The sequence below is a fragment of the Phycodurus eques genome, chromosome 7 (genome assembly GCF_024500275.1).
Source record: "Phycodurus eques isolate BA_2022a chromosome 7, UOR_Pequ_1.1, whole genome shotgun sequence".
NCBI classification, from domain to species: Eukaryota; Metazoa; Chordata; class Actinopteri; order Syngnathiformes; family Syngnathidae; genus Phycodurus; species Phycodurus eques.
In genome coordinates this window covers 22,158,625-22,175,383 of record NC_084531.1, presented here as the reverse complement: position 1 = coordinate 22,175,383, position 16,759 = coordinate 22,158,625, and the positions used below count along the sequence as shown (strand labels likewise).

General features: G+C 43.3%; 1 protein-coding gene across 4 annotated transcripts in view; it reads right to left on the bottom strand.

Moving 5' to 3' along the window:
• Positions 1–217: 217 nt before the first annotated feature.
• Positions 218–16,759, bottom strand: part of septin4b (septin 4b) — a 43,776-nt gene continuing 27,234 nt past the window's right edge. The window contains exons 1-13 of one of the 4 annotated variants that reach the window (XM_061681044.1): positions 12,813–14,986; positions 11,959–12,084; positions 9,557–9,889; positions 9,192–9,288; positions 9,015–9,101; positions 8,278–8,401; positions 8,071–8,205; positions 7,542–7,659; positions 7,349–7,450; positions 6,369–6,465; positions 6,119–6,281; positions 5,145–5,244; positions 218–1,281 (exon numbers count right to left, since the gene is read on the bottom strand). In XM_061681044.1, coding sequence (XP_061537028.1) covers positions 1,213–1,281; positions 5,145–5,244; positions 6,119–6,281; positions 6,369–6,465; positions 7,349–7,450; positions 7,542–7,659; positions 8,071–8,205; positions 8,278–8,401; positions 9,015–9,101; positions 9,192–9,288; positions 9,557–9,889; positions 11,959–12,054 — 1,521 coding nt within the window. In that variant the 5' untranslated portion in view covers positions 12,055–12,084; positions 12,813–14,986 and the 3' untranslated portion in view covers positions 218–1,212. Of the gene's footprint in view, positions 1,282–5,144; positions 5,245–6,118; positions 6,282–6,368; positions 6,466–7,348; positions 7,451–7,541; positions 7,660–8,070; positions 8,206–8,277; positions 8,402–9,014; positions 9,102–9,191; positions 9,289–9,556; positions 9,890–11,958; positions 12,085–12,812; positions 14,987–16,759 lie in introns of those variants that run through there. The other 3 variants (XM_061681045.1, XM_061681046.1, XM_061681047.1) reach the window with 3 other exon arrangements.

Sequence of the window (16,759 nt, the reverse complement as noted above, 5' to 3'; positions counted from 1 at the left end):
ACAAGCTGACAGATCAATGGAGGGAAAAAAACAAGTTGCGTTGAATTACAAATGAGGTTTGTAATCACGTTTAGAATATTAGCATAAAAATGTTAACTCAATATAATGTGAAGCTTTGCTAAGTAGTCCAGGAAGCTCAACTTCAAATGGCTGTTAGTATTTGTCTTTACAGTTCACTTAAAGTGGTAACAAAAAATTCAGAAGTCCATTCCTGTGATCATGTTTAACCATATTGTATTATACTTGGTTTCAATGCCCATAAATAACTGTGACTTTCACAACACATGCGAATAAACAGTGGCGAGTTGTTACGGTAACATTTGTCTCTTCTGACAAGTGTGAGTGAGCATCTTACTCGTCATGGTAAACTAATTTATTTACCATGTTTGACTTTTCATTGGCCTATGAACTCTAACTAGGCAATACAAAAACAGTTTTGTTTTATTATCCAGTGGAATTAAAAAAAAGCATATCAGGCAGTACAAGTGTCATTTTTCTGATGTGTAGCCTACCTACATACAGATGCATCTCAATAAATTTGAACTCACTTTTAGTACCTTCAATTCATAAAGTTAAACATTATAAAGATTCATTCCACACAGTGATATATTTATGTAAATATTAATTTTGATTACCCCAAATTGTCAATAAATTAAATTACATAAGCAATCAAACTTTTTAGCATAGAAATTAGTTGTCGGCTGTCTGAAAAGTATTTACTGTAACCTAAAATAAAAATGTCTACGATACTTAAATTTATTGAGATGTACCTGTCAACGGTACCACTAACATGGCGGCTCTGTCAACTTGAAATCAAATGAAACAATCTTCATTCATTCAACTCATACAAGGCAGGTTGAACAACAGTGTCGCTAAATAATTATCAGGAACATAATCTGTTGAGAAACATATTTGGGTGTCGTATAAAAAAATAAAAAATAAAAAAGACGATATATTCATGTTGACCTGTAGTAAAATTAACAAAAAAAACCTGCACCATGAAGAAAAACATGACCTTAAAACAACATTTAACAAATTCAAGAGAATTGGCTTCATGGAGATTTTGGAACAAGCGTCTCTTGTTGTTTTCTTCAATCCTATTTACATGGTGGAGCTTTCTTACCTTGTCCTGCCATGTGCATGATGGGCACTAATGAGGTTGATGAGGTCATTGGGATGGGAGGTGAAAGTTCAAAAGGGCGACATGGTGTGTCAGTAGGCGTCCTTCTTCGTGTGCATTTGGTCCTGAATTCTCTGCAGCATCTCCTGCATGCGCCGCAACTGACGGGACACATCACAAGACACACCAATATGTTGACTTATTTCTCCATAGATCGTCTTCGTGAACACAAACAAAGAAAAAGCAACAACGTACACACGGGTCGCTTTATTAGTTGATGGAGTAAATAGGATTTATGTGGGCTAGAAGGGAAGTACCGTTACCTGTTCTAATATAAGACAGCAATCATCTACTCTAATTGACTACAGCATTAGGTATACAGTGAACATCCACTAGATGGAAGTTCATGGGTTTTCAAGCGCTTCCCCCCCCCCCCCCCCCCCCCCCCGAGTTTAAAGTCGTGCTCCTTCAGTGTTGTACCACATTGTGCTGCAACATTCCGCATAGCACTAAGGTCGCGCAACGTAATAAAAGAATAAGAGGCAGAGAAGGTCCCCAACTAAAAGCTCCAGCAATATTTGTAGTTCCCACAGCGCAGAGAGAATATACTGTATGCCTGTTAGTATTATTGTATGCTCTGTTTGTATGATTCTTTTCCTTGTGTTAAAGTAGCAGTTGTTTGAAGGTTTATAATTATTGTAACATCTATGCAATTTCCATGAGCCCGTCTTTAGCATTTTGCACTAAGATGGCGGATTTTTGTTAGAAATGATAGTTTGGTTGATTATTTTGCCGTTTAAACATACATTTCATTCTATTTTGTTTCATGTGTCAGTTTTACAAAAAAAAACAATAAGGAGGAGCATATAAACAGCTTGACGCAAGCACGCTTTGAATCTTATTTGGAGAACTGTGTGAGTGAGAGTTTTCTTTTAGTTTCTTTTAAGTGATGTTTGTCTCCTTTCTTGACAGTCAAAGTGTGAACAGGCTTATAGTTTGTGTGTTGTAGTACATTTAAAGAGGGGGGGGGGACTATTTTCAAAAATGGTCTCTGAAGATGGCGGCTGCGTTTGGAACATGTCCCGCACAATTAACGGGTTCAGAGGATCACATTCCAACACATGCTGCTGCTGTTTATTTATGCTTGTTTGCAGTGGTGAAGAACTGCAGTGCATCACTTCAAGCTGAATGGTTGATATGGTTTATATAGTGGAACTCATCAACCTGTGTTTGGACTGCACCTCATTTCTGCGGTTATCCATCCATCCATCCATTTTCCATACCGCTTATTCTCACTGGGGTCGCGGGCGTGCTGGAGCCTATCCCAGCTGAATATGGGCGAGAGGCGGGGACCACCCTGAATTGGTCGCCAGACAATCGCAGGGCACAAATAAACAAACAAATAAATAAACCATTTGCACTCACATTCACACCTACGGGCAATTTAGAGTCTTCAAATAACCCTACCATGCATGTTTTCGGGATGTGGGAGGAAACCGGAGTACCCGGAGAAAACCCACGCAGGCACGGGGAGAACATGCCGGATTTGAACCCGGGTCCCCAGAACTGTTGAGGCAGATGTGCTAACCAGGCGGCCGCCGTGCTGCCCTTTGTGTGGTTAGTCATAGTGAAATAATAATAATTTTTCCCCTTTTCAAGTCAAGTTCAGAGCCGTACAAATACGGATGACGTCGAAAGCTAAAGCGCTAAATAAATGGAGCATCGCGCGTCCATGTGTTTGTTGAGCAGCTGCATCGACAAGATGGCAGATAGTCACAGACACAGAATGTGGGTCAATGATGGACATTGACTTTGCCACCAAGTGCTTTTAATACATCACACTGAGTGGTTATCAAACTAAAAACACTTATGTAATATAATTTAAAAAGATACCCTTTAATTTTTCAGTGTGTTATATTGCAGCTATTTGCTACAATAATTTAAATACACCCCCCCACCCCCATCATTAATGTACACACAGGGCCCCATATTGACAGAAAAAAAACATAATTGTTGAAATGTTAGCATATTTATTAAAAAAGAAAAACTGAAATATCACACAGCGCTAAGTATTCAGACCCTCTGCTCAGTATTTAGTAGAAGCACCCTTTTGAGCTAATACAGCCATGAGTCTTTTGGGGAATGATGCAACAGGTTTTTCACACCTGAATTTGGGGATCCTCTGCCAGTCCTCTCCAGTTCTGTCAAGTTGGACGGTGAACGTTGGTGGGCAGCCATTTTCGGGTCTCTCCAGAGATGCTCAATTGGATTTAAGTCAGGGCTCTGGCTGGGCCATTCAAGAACAGTTAAGTTGTCTTGAAGCCACTCCATTATTTTAGCTGTGTGCTTAGGGTCATTGTCTTTTTTGAAGGTGAATCTTCGGCCCCGTCTGAGGTCCTGAGAAAGTTTTCGTCCAGGATATCCCTGCACTTGGCCGCATTCAGCTTTCCTTCGTTTGCAACCAGTCGTCCTGTCCCTGCAGCTGAAAAACACCCCACAGCGTGATGCTGCCACCACCATGCTTCACTGTTGGACTGTACTGGACAGGTGATGAGCAGTGCCTGGTTTTCTCCACACATTTCTCCACACAATTGAGGCCAAAAAGTTCTCTCTTGGTCTCATCAGACCAGAGAATCTTATTTCTCACCATCTTGGAGTTCTTCAGGTCTTTTTTTTTTTTTTTTTTTAGCAAAATCAATGCGGACTTTCATGTGTCTTGCACTGAGGGGAGGCTTCCGTCGGACCACTCTACCATAAAGCCCCGACTGGTGGAGGGCTGCAGCGATGGTTGACTTTCTAGAACTTTCTCCCATCTCTCGACTGCATCTCTGGAGCTCAGCCACAGTGATCTTTGGGTTCGACTTTACCTCTCTCACCAAGGCTCATCTCCCCCAATTGCTCAGTTTGGCCGGACGGCCAGCTCTAGGAAGGGTTCTGGTCGGGTTCACAGGTGTGTGGCTTTCCTAATCAAGTCCAATCAGTATAATCAAACACAGCTGGACTCCAATGAAGGTTTAGAACCATCTCAAGGATGTTCAGAAGAAATGGACAGCACCCGAGTTAAAGTGTCACAACAAAGGGTCGGAATACGTATGGCTGTGTGATATTTCAGTTTTTCTATTTTAATAAATCTGCAAAAATGAAACAAATTTTCTGTCAATATGGGGAGCTGTGTGTACATTGAGGAAAAAAATGAAAAAGGATTTTAGCAAATGGCTGCACTACAACAAAGTGAAAAATTTAAGGGGGTCTGAATACTTTCCGTACCAACTCTATACTGCTGTTTACCAGACTAGATTAGCCTGTGAAGGAGCAAAACTTCGCAAACATTCATATTTGGCTTATGAACATTGTAGTAGGATGTGCGTCAGCTAGCACATGAAAACGTTACCTGCGACACAGCCACGAAAACACCAGCGGTGAGGAGAATGAATGTACTGTATGGGTGACGACTACGTGACCAGTGAGAAACAACAAGACCATAATGACAAATGACAAAATGACCAGTGAGGACATCACCCATAAGAATAGAGAGAGTAAAAGAAAAATAAGAAAATGACTGGTGAGAATAAATGGTGAGAAAGTGACCAATAGGAATATGGAGAGTAACGACAGCATCAATGACAAAGTGGTCAGTGAGAAACGGACCAATGACAACACAGCACAGCCAATGAGAAAATGACCGATCAGAAGTTAAAGTGAGATTTTGACTTACAACAATAGGAAGAGAAGAAGAAATTAAAAGTAGTAATGACATTAGTAGTTGGAGAAAAAGAGTAAAGAGAAGTGAAAGATGTGGCCAAGGACAACGCAACCTTATTTAAAGTGTCGAGTTCGATGCTAAAACACGCCGCAAGGGCTTGTGGGTAATGGTGTGAGCGGAGGACACTTAAAGGGCCTCGTCCTGCAGATGCGAGCGGGCCTCGGCGGCGGCTCCGGCCTCCGGGTCGGAAGGGAGGCGCGCCTGCCGCTCATGATCGGCGGGAAGGTAACGCGACTCCATTTGGGGGTCGCCGGGCCGTACCTCCTCGTCTTTTTCCCGGATCAGCTTTTCCGTCTGGCTGTCAGCAACGTCGCCCACTGCGGGGATGGGGAAGTCGGTGCCGCTCTCCCTGGTTAGCTTACTACACACCGCACACGCACACACACGCACATGCACACACGTTACACATCAGTGTCTGAAACAACCACACATCACTACTCCCATAAGATTAGGGATATTGAATATTAGTGTTTATGATCAACCAAAAAGTCCTATTAAGAAATCCTATTTCTTGAGCCAGACTAAAGTCCTAAAATACTTCCTGAGGTTTATTATCCAACAAGTAAATCATCGCAACGCTTTTACTGTAATTGATACGATTGTTAATCAACGTTTTATATCGTTCAACCGCATTAATACTCCCGTCTGTGTGATGAAAAGTGTCATTTGTGTCCCTCGCCATTTCATCTCCACTGCATCCTACCTGCTTGACACTGACAGCAGTGCTCGTGCAACTGGCAGAGCGCCTGACAGTTTCACCCATTCGGTGTCACCGTGAAAAAGGTTGAAAACTGTCGTTTGTTTCCTTCTCGCCTTGTCCGCTCCTCCTCGCCACTAGAATAAATGCGCTTAATTTTCCTCACAGCGCAGCAAAGTTTGTTTGTGACCCTGTTCCTCAATCAAATCTGCAAACGCGCAGTAAGAAGATGGAATAGTCCATTGCATGAGATGTCAGGAGGAGCACTCGAAACAGTCATGATAGATGGAGCATTTTGATGTGTTTTTAAGCACGTGAATCAAGACAAAAACAACAATCATTGCTTTAAATCGAAGAAAACTACCAATTAGTGTTCATGGGACGTTTGGGGGCCCCTGGAAATCTTATGTCAAAAGGCAATTGCCTGTATTCGGCCCTGCCTTTATCTGTGACAATGTATGAATGAAAGAACTAATGATGACGAAGCTAATGTAAAGAATTGCTTGTGTTATGTTTTAAATACGTCCGCTAATCATACTTTCGGTTGCGCTCCTTCACAACCATGCGGGTCATGTTCTGGATGCAGTGGGCTCGGTAGTTCTCGTAGTGGGTCTCCCGGGTCACGTCCTTCAGGTCCTGCATGTGAGTCCGAACCAGCATGTTCCTCAACTTCACAAAGTCACAGTGCGCCGAGTTTTCAACTGCCGAAGAACCGGTGTGAAGACGAACGACAGGTTTTATGCCACGTGTGCCACCTTTGATGGTTCAACTAGGCGAGGGGTCCTCACCTTCTACAATCCCCCAAGGGTACAGACGACCTCGCACCCTCTTGCCTCTGGCTTCCACCACTGTGTTGCTGCCGATGACAGCAAACGGAATGCTTTCCTGATTGGGGGGAACAAGTACCGTGATTCAGTTGTTACTGTGGTTCCATGTTCCATGTCAGGAATGTGAACATGATGCTATGCGCTACATCGGTTGGCATTATTACCACATTGGTAATTGGCTCCCTCTCGTGGCACACAAAAGAAACTACACTTCAGTTGTATTTAACTTTTTTGTACATTTGCATATGATCTTTTATGAACTGCGTGTTTTTGTGGGATAAATATTTTACTTTTATATGCAATACAGTTCAACTGACTCATTACTGAGCAATTGTTTTTATAGCTAAGGGCAGCGTTAATGTTCAAATTATACAATAATATTAAACAGACTTTTTAGGAATAAAACAGTCTTGTTTTTGCTGAAGACTTGGGCCTACGAAGCTACTGTATTTGAATGTTAATGTTGTGTTTAATGTTTGGTATTTAGAGAGGTAAGTCATTTTTTTAGGTGGCATTTGGTGCAAAAGTGGACAAAAGTGTTGGGACACTCGGCCCAACTGTCCACAATGTCCGAGTAACCAATCCCTGACTGAGAAATTAACAGAAGAACATGTGTTTTATACATTTGTCCATGCAATATAAGGTCCCTTTTCGTTTTCGCTCTCATTTCTGCCTTTGTACATTTTGGAGAGACTGCTGAAATGAGACACGCCTCGCAGCCAGATTAGGACGCGCTAGAGGAGGAGGAGAAAAGCTGACTCACGATTGCTAAATCAAGAGCAGCTCAACAAGGTCCCACTCTTGTTTTATTTCATTCATCATCAATGCAGTATGACTGTACTATCGTTATATCACTTGGATCATCATCATCATCATCATCATCATCACAATGTTCTAGGTGAGAAAAAAAAAAGGTTGGGGCCGTTTACCCACACACGCACCTTCAGCTCGTGATCCTGCTGCTTAAAGTCATCGTCCTCATCGGAGTCGCAGTCGGGGAACTGGTATATCTTAATACCATATAGCTCGATCTCTTCTCTGATCTACAAGAGAGCATATGCATATCGGCAGCTCGTTAGAAACCGAAGAATATCAGTTATGCAGGAACAATCACTGGTCAGGAAGAAGCGGCACCTTTATTTTCTTCTTCTTGACCTCACTCGGGGTGAGTGTGTCTGCTTTGGCCAACACTGGAACAATGTTAACCTTCTCGTGCAGGGCTTTCATAAATTCCACATCTAGGGGCCGAAGGCTGCCAAAACACAACACATAAATATGAATGAAGTCTTCACAGTGAGTTGAATGTGTGAGTGAGGATGATTCACTTTTGGTCTGTGCAATGACCACCAAATGTCAAGAGAGGGAGCAGTTTCACCACCACTGTGATTTTGAAGCATGACTTGATGGTTTGTGGTGGTCTAAGAAGAACTACATCAGCATTATCGCGTGATTAGTGGAAGACGACAAGATAGACCTTAACTGCTCGCTGCATTAGTTATTTAAGAGGAAAGTGAAAGTGCAGCAAAAATGGAAGCCGAGCCTTCATTTGTAATGAATGTCAGTCACTCAGTGGCTGTGAACAGACAAGTGGGTCAACCATGTTCATTGCTAGGGGGACAGAAAGAAGAGACAGTCATCCCTTGAAGGTGCAGCTTCATCCTACCCGTGACCGAAGGGGGAGATGAAGTAGAGGCAGCAGTGCACGCGGTTGTCCTGGATGTTTTTGCGGTTGAGGCCGCTCTCATCCCTGAAGTACTGCTCAAACTGCTGGTCGATGTAGTCGGCCACTGGCTTCCAGCTGAAGGGGAGACGCGCAGCTCGTGAGGACATGCCGAATGCACAGCAGAAACAAACCGTGTGCGTACTGTACCATTCTGTGTTGTTGACAGCATCACCAAAGCCCGGAGTGTCCACAATTGTCAGCTTCAGTTTGACTCCTTTCTCTTCTATGTCAACAGTGTGCTTCGTGATTTCAACTGTTTGCATGATTCGTTCTAAAAGGTGCGGCACAAACATAAGCATAAACAATAACTGAAAATGTAGTGGTAGATAAGCACAATTTATCTTTCTGGATTTTCCATCGAACGCTACCTACTTGGCTTCACATGGATTTATTAGCTATTGGCAAAAAAAACAAGGGAGTACCAGTTACCATTTCTCATGGTATTCCAAGACAATACCATATGATTGACAAACAACTTCAGGTCACTCATTTGTAGAGCAGATTCACCATTACTGTATTATTGTAATATGGGAGGACACATGGGTAGAAATGTACAAAAATAAAATGTACAAAGTGTGTCTCCTTTCCCTGAAGTAAATACAGCGGACCCTTGTTCTTGTCCAATACTCTTGTTTGTTAGATGCGCTCAATGCGGCCTGGGTTTTGCAGTTCCCTGTGGTACTCATTTGAAAACTGCCCCAAACTGGAGCAGACCTGAACCAACTGTACTGTGCAGTGCAAAAGCTGCATTAGTGTAGTGATGAAACTGTGAAATTACAGTATGTAAACCCATCAAAATAATAGATAGAGATCTCAGTTAATGTGATGAAGACACAAAATGGGAACAAATTCAACGCAAGCCAGTGGTACTGTGCTGTGGTCACCTTCAGCATTGAGCAGCTTCCTGTCTTTGTAAAGATCTGTAAGGAAGAGACTGTTGACCAGGGTGGATTTTCCAAGGCCAGACTCGCCTGTAGGGGAAGCCAAGCAAGGTTAAACATTGGGATTGTGGTGGATTTAAGGTCAAATGTTGCTGTTGATTACATCATACGAGGCTTTACCTGCCACCATTAGTGTGAAGTCAAATCCTTTCTTGACTGATTTGCGGTGCACCTGGTTTGGGAGTGTTGCAAAACCTACATACTCCTTGTCCTGATCCTGAGAAAAAATAAATAATAATAAAAAAATAGGACATATTACATACTGTACCTACAGAGACTTGTGCACTTCAGTGGGTTAAACATTATAGAAGGAGATAATGTAGACGCTTAGGTGCAATGATGCCTATGTGAATAACACAAGCACAGCAGTACCAGCAACACAAAGCAACAGTCACTTCCTGCTCCACCAGAACAACAATCATCATCTTAACGACACGCACACACACAAAGAGAGATTTTCTCGTCACTGCACCCCTGCATGTTACCTCATTATTGCTGTAAGGGTCAAAACGGGCCCATGGACTTTTTGGTCTGGAGGGACTGACGGGGAAGGGCAAGTCAAACTCAACACTCAGAGGTAAACTGGGCTCTGAACCTGAATCTGACTGGGCCCTACCCGCCACAGGGGGGCGCAAGCAGGATGGGGTGTGAGGGCGGTCTTGGCCCTCAGCTTCCCTGTCTGCATCATAAGCCTCTTGATCACGATGGTGGTGCTGCGGATCGTGGTCACGGTCATGTTCAAGGTGGTCACGTTCTACATGATGGCAGGGGTCTTGCATAATGTTCTCCACCTCGGAGTCATCGGAGTGGCTCGAATGCTAGACGGGTCGGGGTTGAATCAGATGTGCGGGGTAGTAAGGAGGAACAGGAGACACACACACAGAGGGTGAAGGTGGTGGTAGATGGCAAGTGTTACACTTTGTGAAGAAAGTAAGTTTAGGGAGCTGCTACAAGAACAAATACTTTGTCATCTTACTGAATCTCAATCTACAATGTGTTTCAAATGCCTCGTTATTTACTAAAGTTTACATAGTGTTCTTTAAGGTTTTGATACTGTAGTTATAGCTCAATATTCATTCCTGGATTTCCCATGTTATCAGAATCAGAATCATCTTCATTTTGCCAAGTATGTCCAAAAAACACACAAGAAATTTGTCTCCGGTAGTTGGAGCTGCTCTAGTACGACAACAGACACTCAATTGACAGAGAATACTTTTGAGACAAAGACATTGAGAAAACCAGTCACTGAACAATAAAAGGTAATCTGGTAATGCCGGGAAAATTATTATTCCATCCATCCATCCATTTTCTACCGCTTATCCGGGTCGGGTCGCGGGGGCAGTAGCTTTAGCAGGGACGCCCAGACTTCCCTCTCCCCAGCCACTTCATCCAGCTCTTCCGGAGGGATCCCGAGGCGTTCCCAGGCCAGCCGAAGGACGTAGTCTCTCCAGCGTGTCCTGGGTCGTCCCCGGGGTCTCCTCCCGGTGGGACGTGCCCGAACACCTCACCAGGGAGTTGTCCGGGAGGCATCCGAATCAGATGCCCCAGCCACCTCATCTGGCTCCTCTCAATGCGGAGGAGCAGCGGCTCTACTCTGAGTTCCTCCCGGATGACCGAGCTTCTCACCCTCTCTAAGGGAGAGCCCGGACACCCTGCGGAGGAAACTCATTTCAATTATTATTATTATTATTATTTTTTTTTTACAATTGTGTAAAAAGATGCAGATTTCTCTAGCAATGAGAGCAGTTTGAAAGACTAATAGAGGAATAGTCCGGTGCAATGACCATTGTGCAAAGGGCACTGAGACGTCAAGAAAGTGACTAGTAATGCGATAATCTGGGACAATGTCGATTGTGCAAATGTTGCAGATACTACTCAGTCGATTGTGCAAATGGTGCAGATGCTACTCAGGCACATGAGTGGCCAGTATTGGTTAACAACAGATATACAGGTCCATCAATAAATTACAATCGTGTCAAAAGCTTCATTTAGTTAGATAGTTCAATTCAAATAGTGAAACTCATGACAGAGATGCACTACACACACACTAAGAGAACAATTTCCTTTTTTATATATCCATGTATAACTGATGATTATAGCTTACAGCAAACAAAAACTGCAAACTCACCATTTCTACAAACTAAAATACTTCGTAACAGACATGAAAATGATTTGTAATGTAGAAATTAGGCAGGAATTTGCCCTCTGAAAAGTATTTTCCCAAGTCTTTAATGAGTAGCAACTTGTACAGAAGCCTCACAAACTCGTTGGATGCTCTGCTCATGCTGGGCTCCAGTTACCAAAAATTGATGGCTTGCTGGCAGCCACGCAACAAAGATGAATAATGTAGGGTCCGTGAGAGAACCATCAAAGCCATTTAATCTCAGCTACAGGCCCATGTTGTGACTCTGAACTCATGACCTGCATTTGCATTTACATACAGTATTATCGCTATTATGATCATGTGGGCTTGCTGTGTCAGTTTTATAAAAGATAGCTAGAATGGTTCTCAGTGCAGCGCTGGCCTCTGCCAAGGCCAAACAATCCTAAACATATCCATCTGATGATGATGATGATGACGACATGCGAGCCAATACTGTCCCACTCAAAAAGTCACTGCCCCAAATGATCCCAATGCAAACAGACTATAACGGAAAAACTGGAAAATGCACATTTGTATCTGATTTGAACCAAAATGGCTTCGTCTTTGGCTCATATACCGTACAACCCTTCTAGAAACTTGAGTTGAAATCAGTTATGTCGCTTTTTGTTATCTTGCTTGAAGAACTAACTAGGAAACTAACGAACAGTGCTGATAATTAAAACTCAACTTTTCCCCGTATTGTACACAGGTGCCGTGAGTGACGAGGCAGGAAGTGAGCGGTACCTGGTCGGCAAAATGGTCCCCGCTTGGATTTGGGGAGATAGGACAGGAGTCCCGCTCGTCAGATGAAGATGGAAATTCATGGTCACTGTCCTCCATTGCAAGTGGGGCTACAGTGATCTCTGCAATCTCCACCCAGAAGGGAGAAGGTATGTGGAATGGTTTAATACAGAAGAGAAACGTCAGGACCACAGGGTTGGGGAACCAGAGGTTGAGTGAAAGGAGTCATGTGATTCGGCAAAACGGATAAGAACAAAAAGGAAAGTGGAAAAAATTAAATCATTAAACCCAAAATACCATTCAATACAAAATGGTGTGTTGACGGTCCACCGTCCTGGTGGTTATTTCTAATTAAGCCACTGAAAGTTGGAGGAAAATATAATGCACAAAAGAAGCACTTCCACTGTCTTGGACTGTAGAATTAAAAATAGCATCCTTCTGATGAGTTAACTTGTGTTTCTGCAATTATCCCTCCATGTCATTATATAAAATATCTCCATTGTCTTGTCATTATGCAGGCATCTGCAGCTTTGGGGCACAGAGTCATTGACAGTTGCACTCTTTAGGAAACGAGTGACCTGCTTTGCTGTGCTACAATCAAAGCTCAGAGATCAATGTACAACACGTTCAGTTCTGTGACCTACATAGAGACATGGAGATGGTCGCTCCAAAACCTTTTGGAGCCCAAAAGTAAACAAGATTATTATTTACTGTATGCTGGTTTGAGTTTGGTGCACAAACTCTCTGTGCTGTCTAAAGTTTCACAGATACTGTAGGCTTCTGCTAATTCATTAAAGCAGAAAAACTGAACGATCAAAGTAATATCGCAACAAACAAGAGTACTCAATCATGCTTACCCTCTGTACAGAACCGTGCACAAATTTCTCACGAAGGGTGTCACCGCTGGTACTGAAGGTCTACGAGAGCTTTAAAACCTCTGTTCTGCCGCTCTTCAGAAACCGCGCCTCAAGGCCTCTCCAGCAGGAAACAGGAAACGGAGGCATGAGCCCCAGTATTTATATATCGCCATCACTGGACGCTGCGTCGTACATCGATATTGACCCATTCAGCGCCCTCAGGACAATGATCACACACATTGATGAGCTACATCACTGTGCACATGCACCACTCCAGTAGCTATAGCACATGTTATCATTATCACACACCACACTATTAAAATGAGCTATTTCACACACATTGCATGATTGTTATGACAAGCAGTAAATCTGTGTGTGTAACCAGCAAATGATAACACAGTAGAAATTCTGTTTTAATAGTCATCAACTATAAATTATACATTACGAGGATGCTAATGAGTTCACTAATTGGGTGGATGAATTACCTACAAACTATTTATATGGCAACATAATTGTCTAGAACATTAAGAATTAAGGATGTTCTAATTTATATGTAAATGTGTGCCACACATATAATAATATTGTCTGACTAACAAGTTTGGATCCCTCTATTCCTCCTTCTTTTTTGAATGCAAACATATCAGAATGAAGTCAAAACTCATAACTACGGAAGGATGCAGGCAAGGATTTGGGGAGATTAAAAATACTATGTTCTATGGCTCCTGTCAGTCGTGGAACCTTGGAATTGTCATCACTTTTCCATGCATGTCACTTTACTGTAGAGAATTTCTACAAATTGCCCCTGTTTACCGAACTGTAGAAATCATTGATTGAAATAGGGCCACAGTAGAAGTGAGTTTATACTAATGTACCCTATCCCACTAATTACTGGACACCGAGATAACAGTTTGTTCCTTTTCCAGGGCAAAAAAGGTAAAGTTATGTTCTCAAGCTGTAAATGTCAAGAGTACAGAAGTAGTATATTCAAAAGGTAGCACCCAAGACACAAGCCATCGTCGCCGTAAACATTTTCAGTGTTAGGAGAGTCATAACTTTACATGTTACTTTTTTCTTCTGATTCCAAATTGCAATTCCAAATAATAGTGCAACCCTTGCCTGGCTCACAGAACCAACCTGACTTTCATTGCATGATGTGTTTAATGCATAGAAGTCATGGCTGAAGGGGAACTAGAAAAGCATGACTGAACATAGCTTAGAGCAGCTTAGGGACCAAAGAAGTTCTACTGATGACATCACCCTTATACCACTAAGACAAACTGTGATTAGTTTTATCGTTTTTTTCTTTTGCCCAGCTCAACATTGGACATCTGTACTCACATTCCCGCCTTCTATAATGTGGATCCAGAGTTCGACAACTATTCTGTGTGAACATGAGGGAATGCTGAGATGCACTTAAGTCATGTCAAAGAAAGAGTAGTTAATACACGTAGCCTATCATAGCAATTATCAAATAGAGTGGACCCCCACTGTTACAATGTATCTTGGCAAGCAAACATTTTTGAGGATGGTCGACATGAAAAAGAAGAGATGGAACAGACTTTGTTGTGAAAATGAGATGAGGACTGCACTTGACAAGGTGAAGCCGTGTTGTCCTTATTTCTGTAAGTCACAGTCTTCTTCTTCTTCTTTTCCTTACGGCTTGTCCCGTTAGGGGTCGCCACAGCGCGTCATCCTTTTCCATGTAAGCCTATCTCCTGCATCCTCCTCTCGAACACCAACTGCCATCATCATGTCTTCCCTCACGACATCCATCAACCTTCTCTTTGGTCTTCCTCGAGCTCTCTTGCCTGGCAGCTCCATCCTCATCATCCTTCTTCCAATATACTCACTATTTCTCCTCTGGACGTGTCCAAACCATTGAAGTCTGCGCTCTCTAACTTTGTCTCCAAAACATCGAACCTTGGCTGTCCCTCTGATGAGCTCATTTCTAATTTTATCCAACCTGGTCACTCCAAGAGCGAACCTCAACATATTCATTTCCGCCACCTCCAGGTCTGCTTCCTGTTGTCTCTTCAGTGCCACCGTCTCTAATCCATACATCATGGGTGGCCTCACTACTGTTTTATAAACTTTGCCCTTCATCCTAGCAGAGACTCTTCTGTCACATAACACACCTGACACCTTCCTCCACCCGTTCCAACCTGCTTTGACCCGTTTCTTCACTTCCTGACCACACTCACCATTGCTCTGGACGGTTGACCCCAAGTATTTAAAGTCCTCCACCCTTGCTATCGCTTCTCCCTGTAGCCTCATTCTTCCCCCACCAGCCCTCTCATTCATGCACATATATTCTGTTTTACTTCGGCTAATCTTCATTCCTCTTCTTTCCAGTGCATGCCTCCATCTCTCTAACTGTTCCTCCAGCTGCTCCCTGCTTTCACTGCAGATCACAATGTCATCTGCAAACATCATGGTCCACGGGGATTCCAGTCTAACCTCATCTGTCAGCCTATCCATCACCACTGCAAAAAGGAAGGGGCTCAGGGCTGATCCCTGATGCAGTCCCACGTCCACCTTAAATTCTTCTGTCACACCTACAGCACACCTCACCGCTGTTCTGCTGCCCTCGTACATGTCCTGTATTATTCTAACATACTTCTCTGCCACTCCAGACTTCCGCATGCAGTACCACAGTTCTTCTCTGGGTACTCTGTCATAGGCTTTCTCTAGATCTACAAAGACACAATGTAGCTCCTTCTGACCTTCTCTGTACTTTTCCATCAACATCCTCAAGGCAAATAATGCATCTGTGGTACTCTTTCTAGGCATGAAACCATACTGTTGCTCGCAAATACTCACTTCTGTCCTGAGTCTATCCTCCACTACTCTTTCCCATAACTTCATTGTGTGGCTCATCAACTTTATTCCTCTATAGTTGCCACAGCTCTGCACATCACCTTTGTTCTTAAAAATGGGCACCAGTACACTTTTCCTCCATTCCTCAGGCATCTTCTCACGCACTAGAATTCTATTGAACAAGCTGGTCAAAAACTTCACAGCCACCTCTCCTAGATGCTTCCATACCTCCACAGGAATGTCATCAGGACCAACTGCCTTTCCATTTTTCATCCTCTTTTATGCCTTTCTAACTTCCCCCTTACTAATCATTGCCACTTCCTGGTCCACCACACTTACCTCTTCTACTCTCCCTTCTCTATAAATTTCCTCATTCATCAACTCCTCAAAGTATTCTTTCCATCTAGCAAGCACACTGCTGGCACCAGTCAACATATTTCCATCTCTATCCTTAATCACCCTCACCTGCTGCACATCCTTCCCATCTCTATCCCTCTGTCTGGCCAGCCTGTATAGATCCTTTTCTCCTTCTTTAGTGTCCAACCTGCCATACATGTCATCATATGCCTCTTGTTTTGCCTTTGCCACCTCTACCTTTGCCCTGTGTCGCATCTCAATGTATTCCTTTCGCCTCTCCTCGGTCCTCTCAGTGTCCCACTTCTTCTTAGCTAACCTCTTTCCTTGTATGATTTCCTGTACTGTGAGGTTCCACCACCAAGTCTCCTTCTCTCCTTTCCTGCCAGAAGATACACCAAGTACTCTCCTGCCTGCTTCTCTGATCACCTTGGCTGCAGTGGTCCAGTCTTCTGGAAGCTCCTGCCGTCCACCGAGAGCCTGTATCACCTCTTCCCGAAAAGCTGCACAACACTCGTCCTGTCTCAGCTTCCACCACATGGTTCTCTTCTCTGCCTTTGTCTTCCTAATTTTCCTCCCCACCACCAGAGTCATCTTACACACCACCATCCTATGCTGTCTAGCCACACTCTCCCCTACCACTACCTTACAGTTGGTAACCTCCTTCAGATTACATCGTCTGCACAAGATGTAATCCACCTGTGTGCTTCTACCTCCGCTCTTGTAGGTCACCCTATGTTCGTGCCTCTTCTGGAAAAAAGTGTTCACTACAGCCA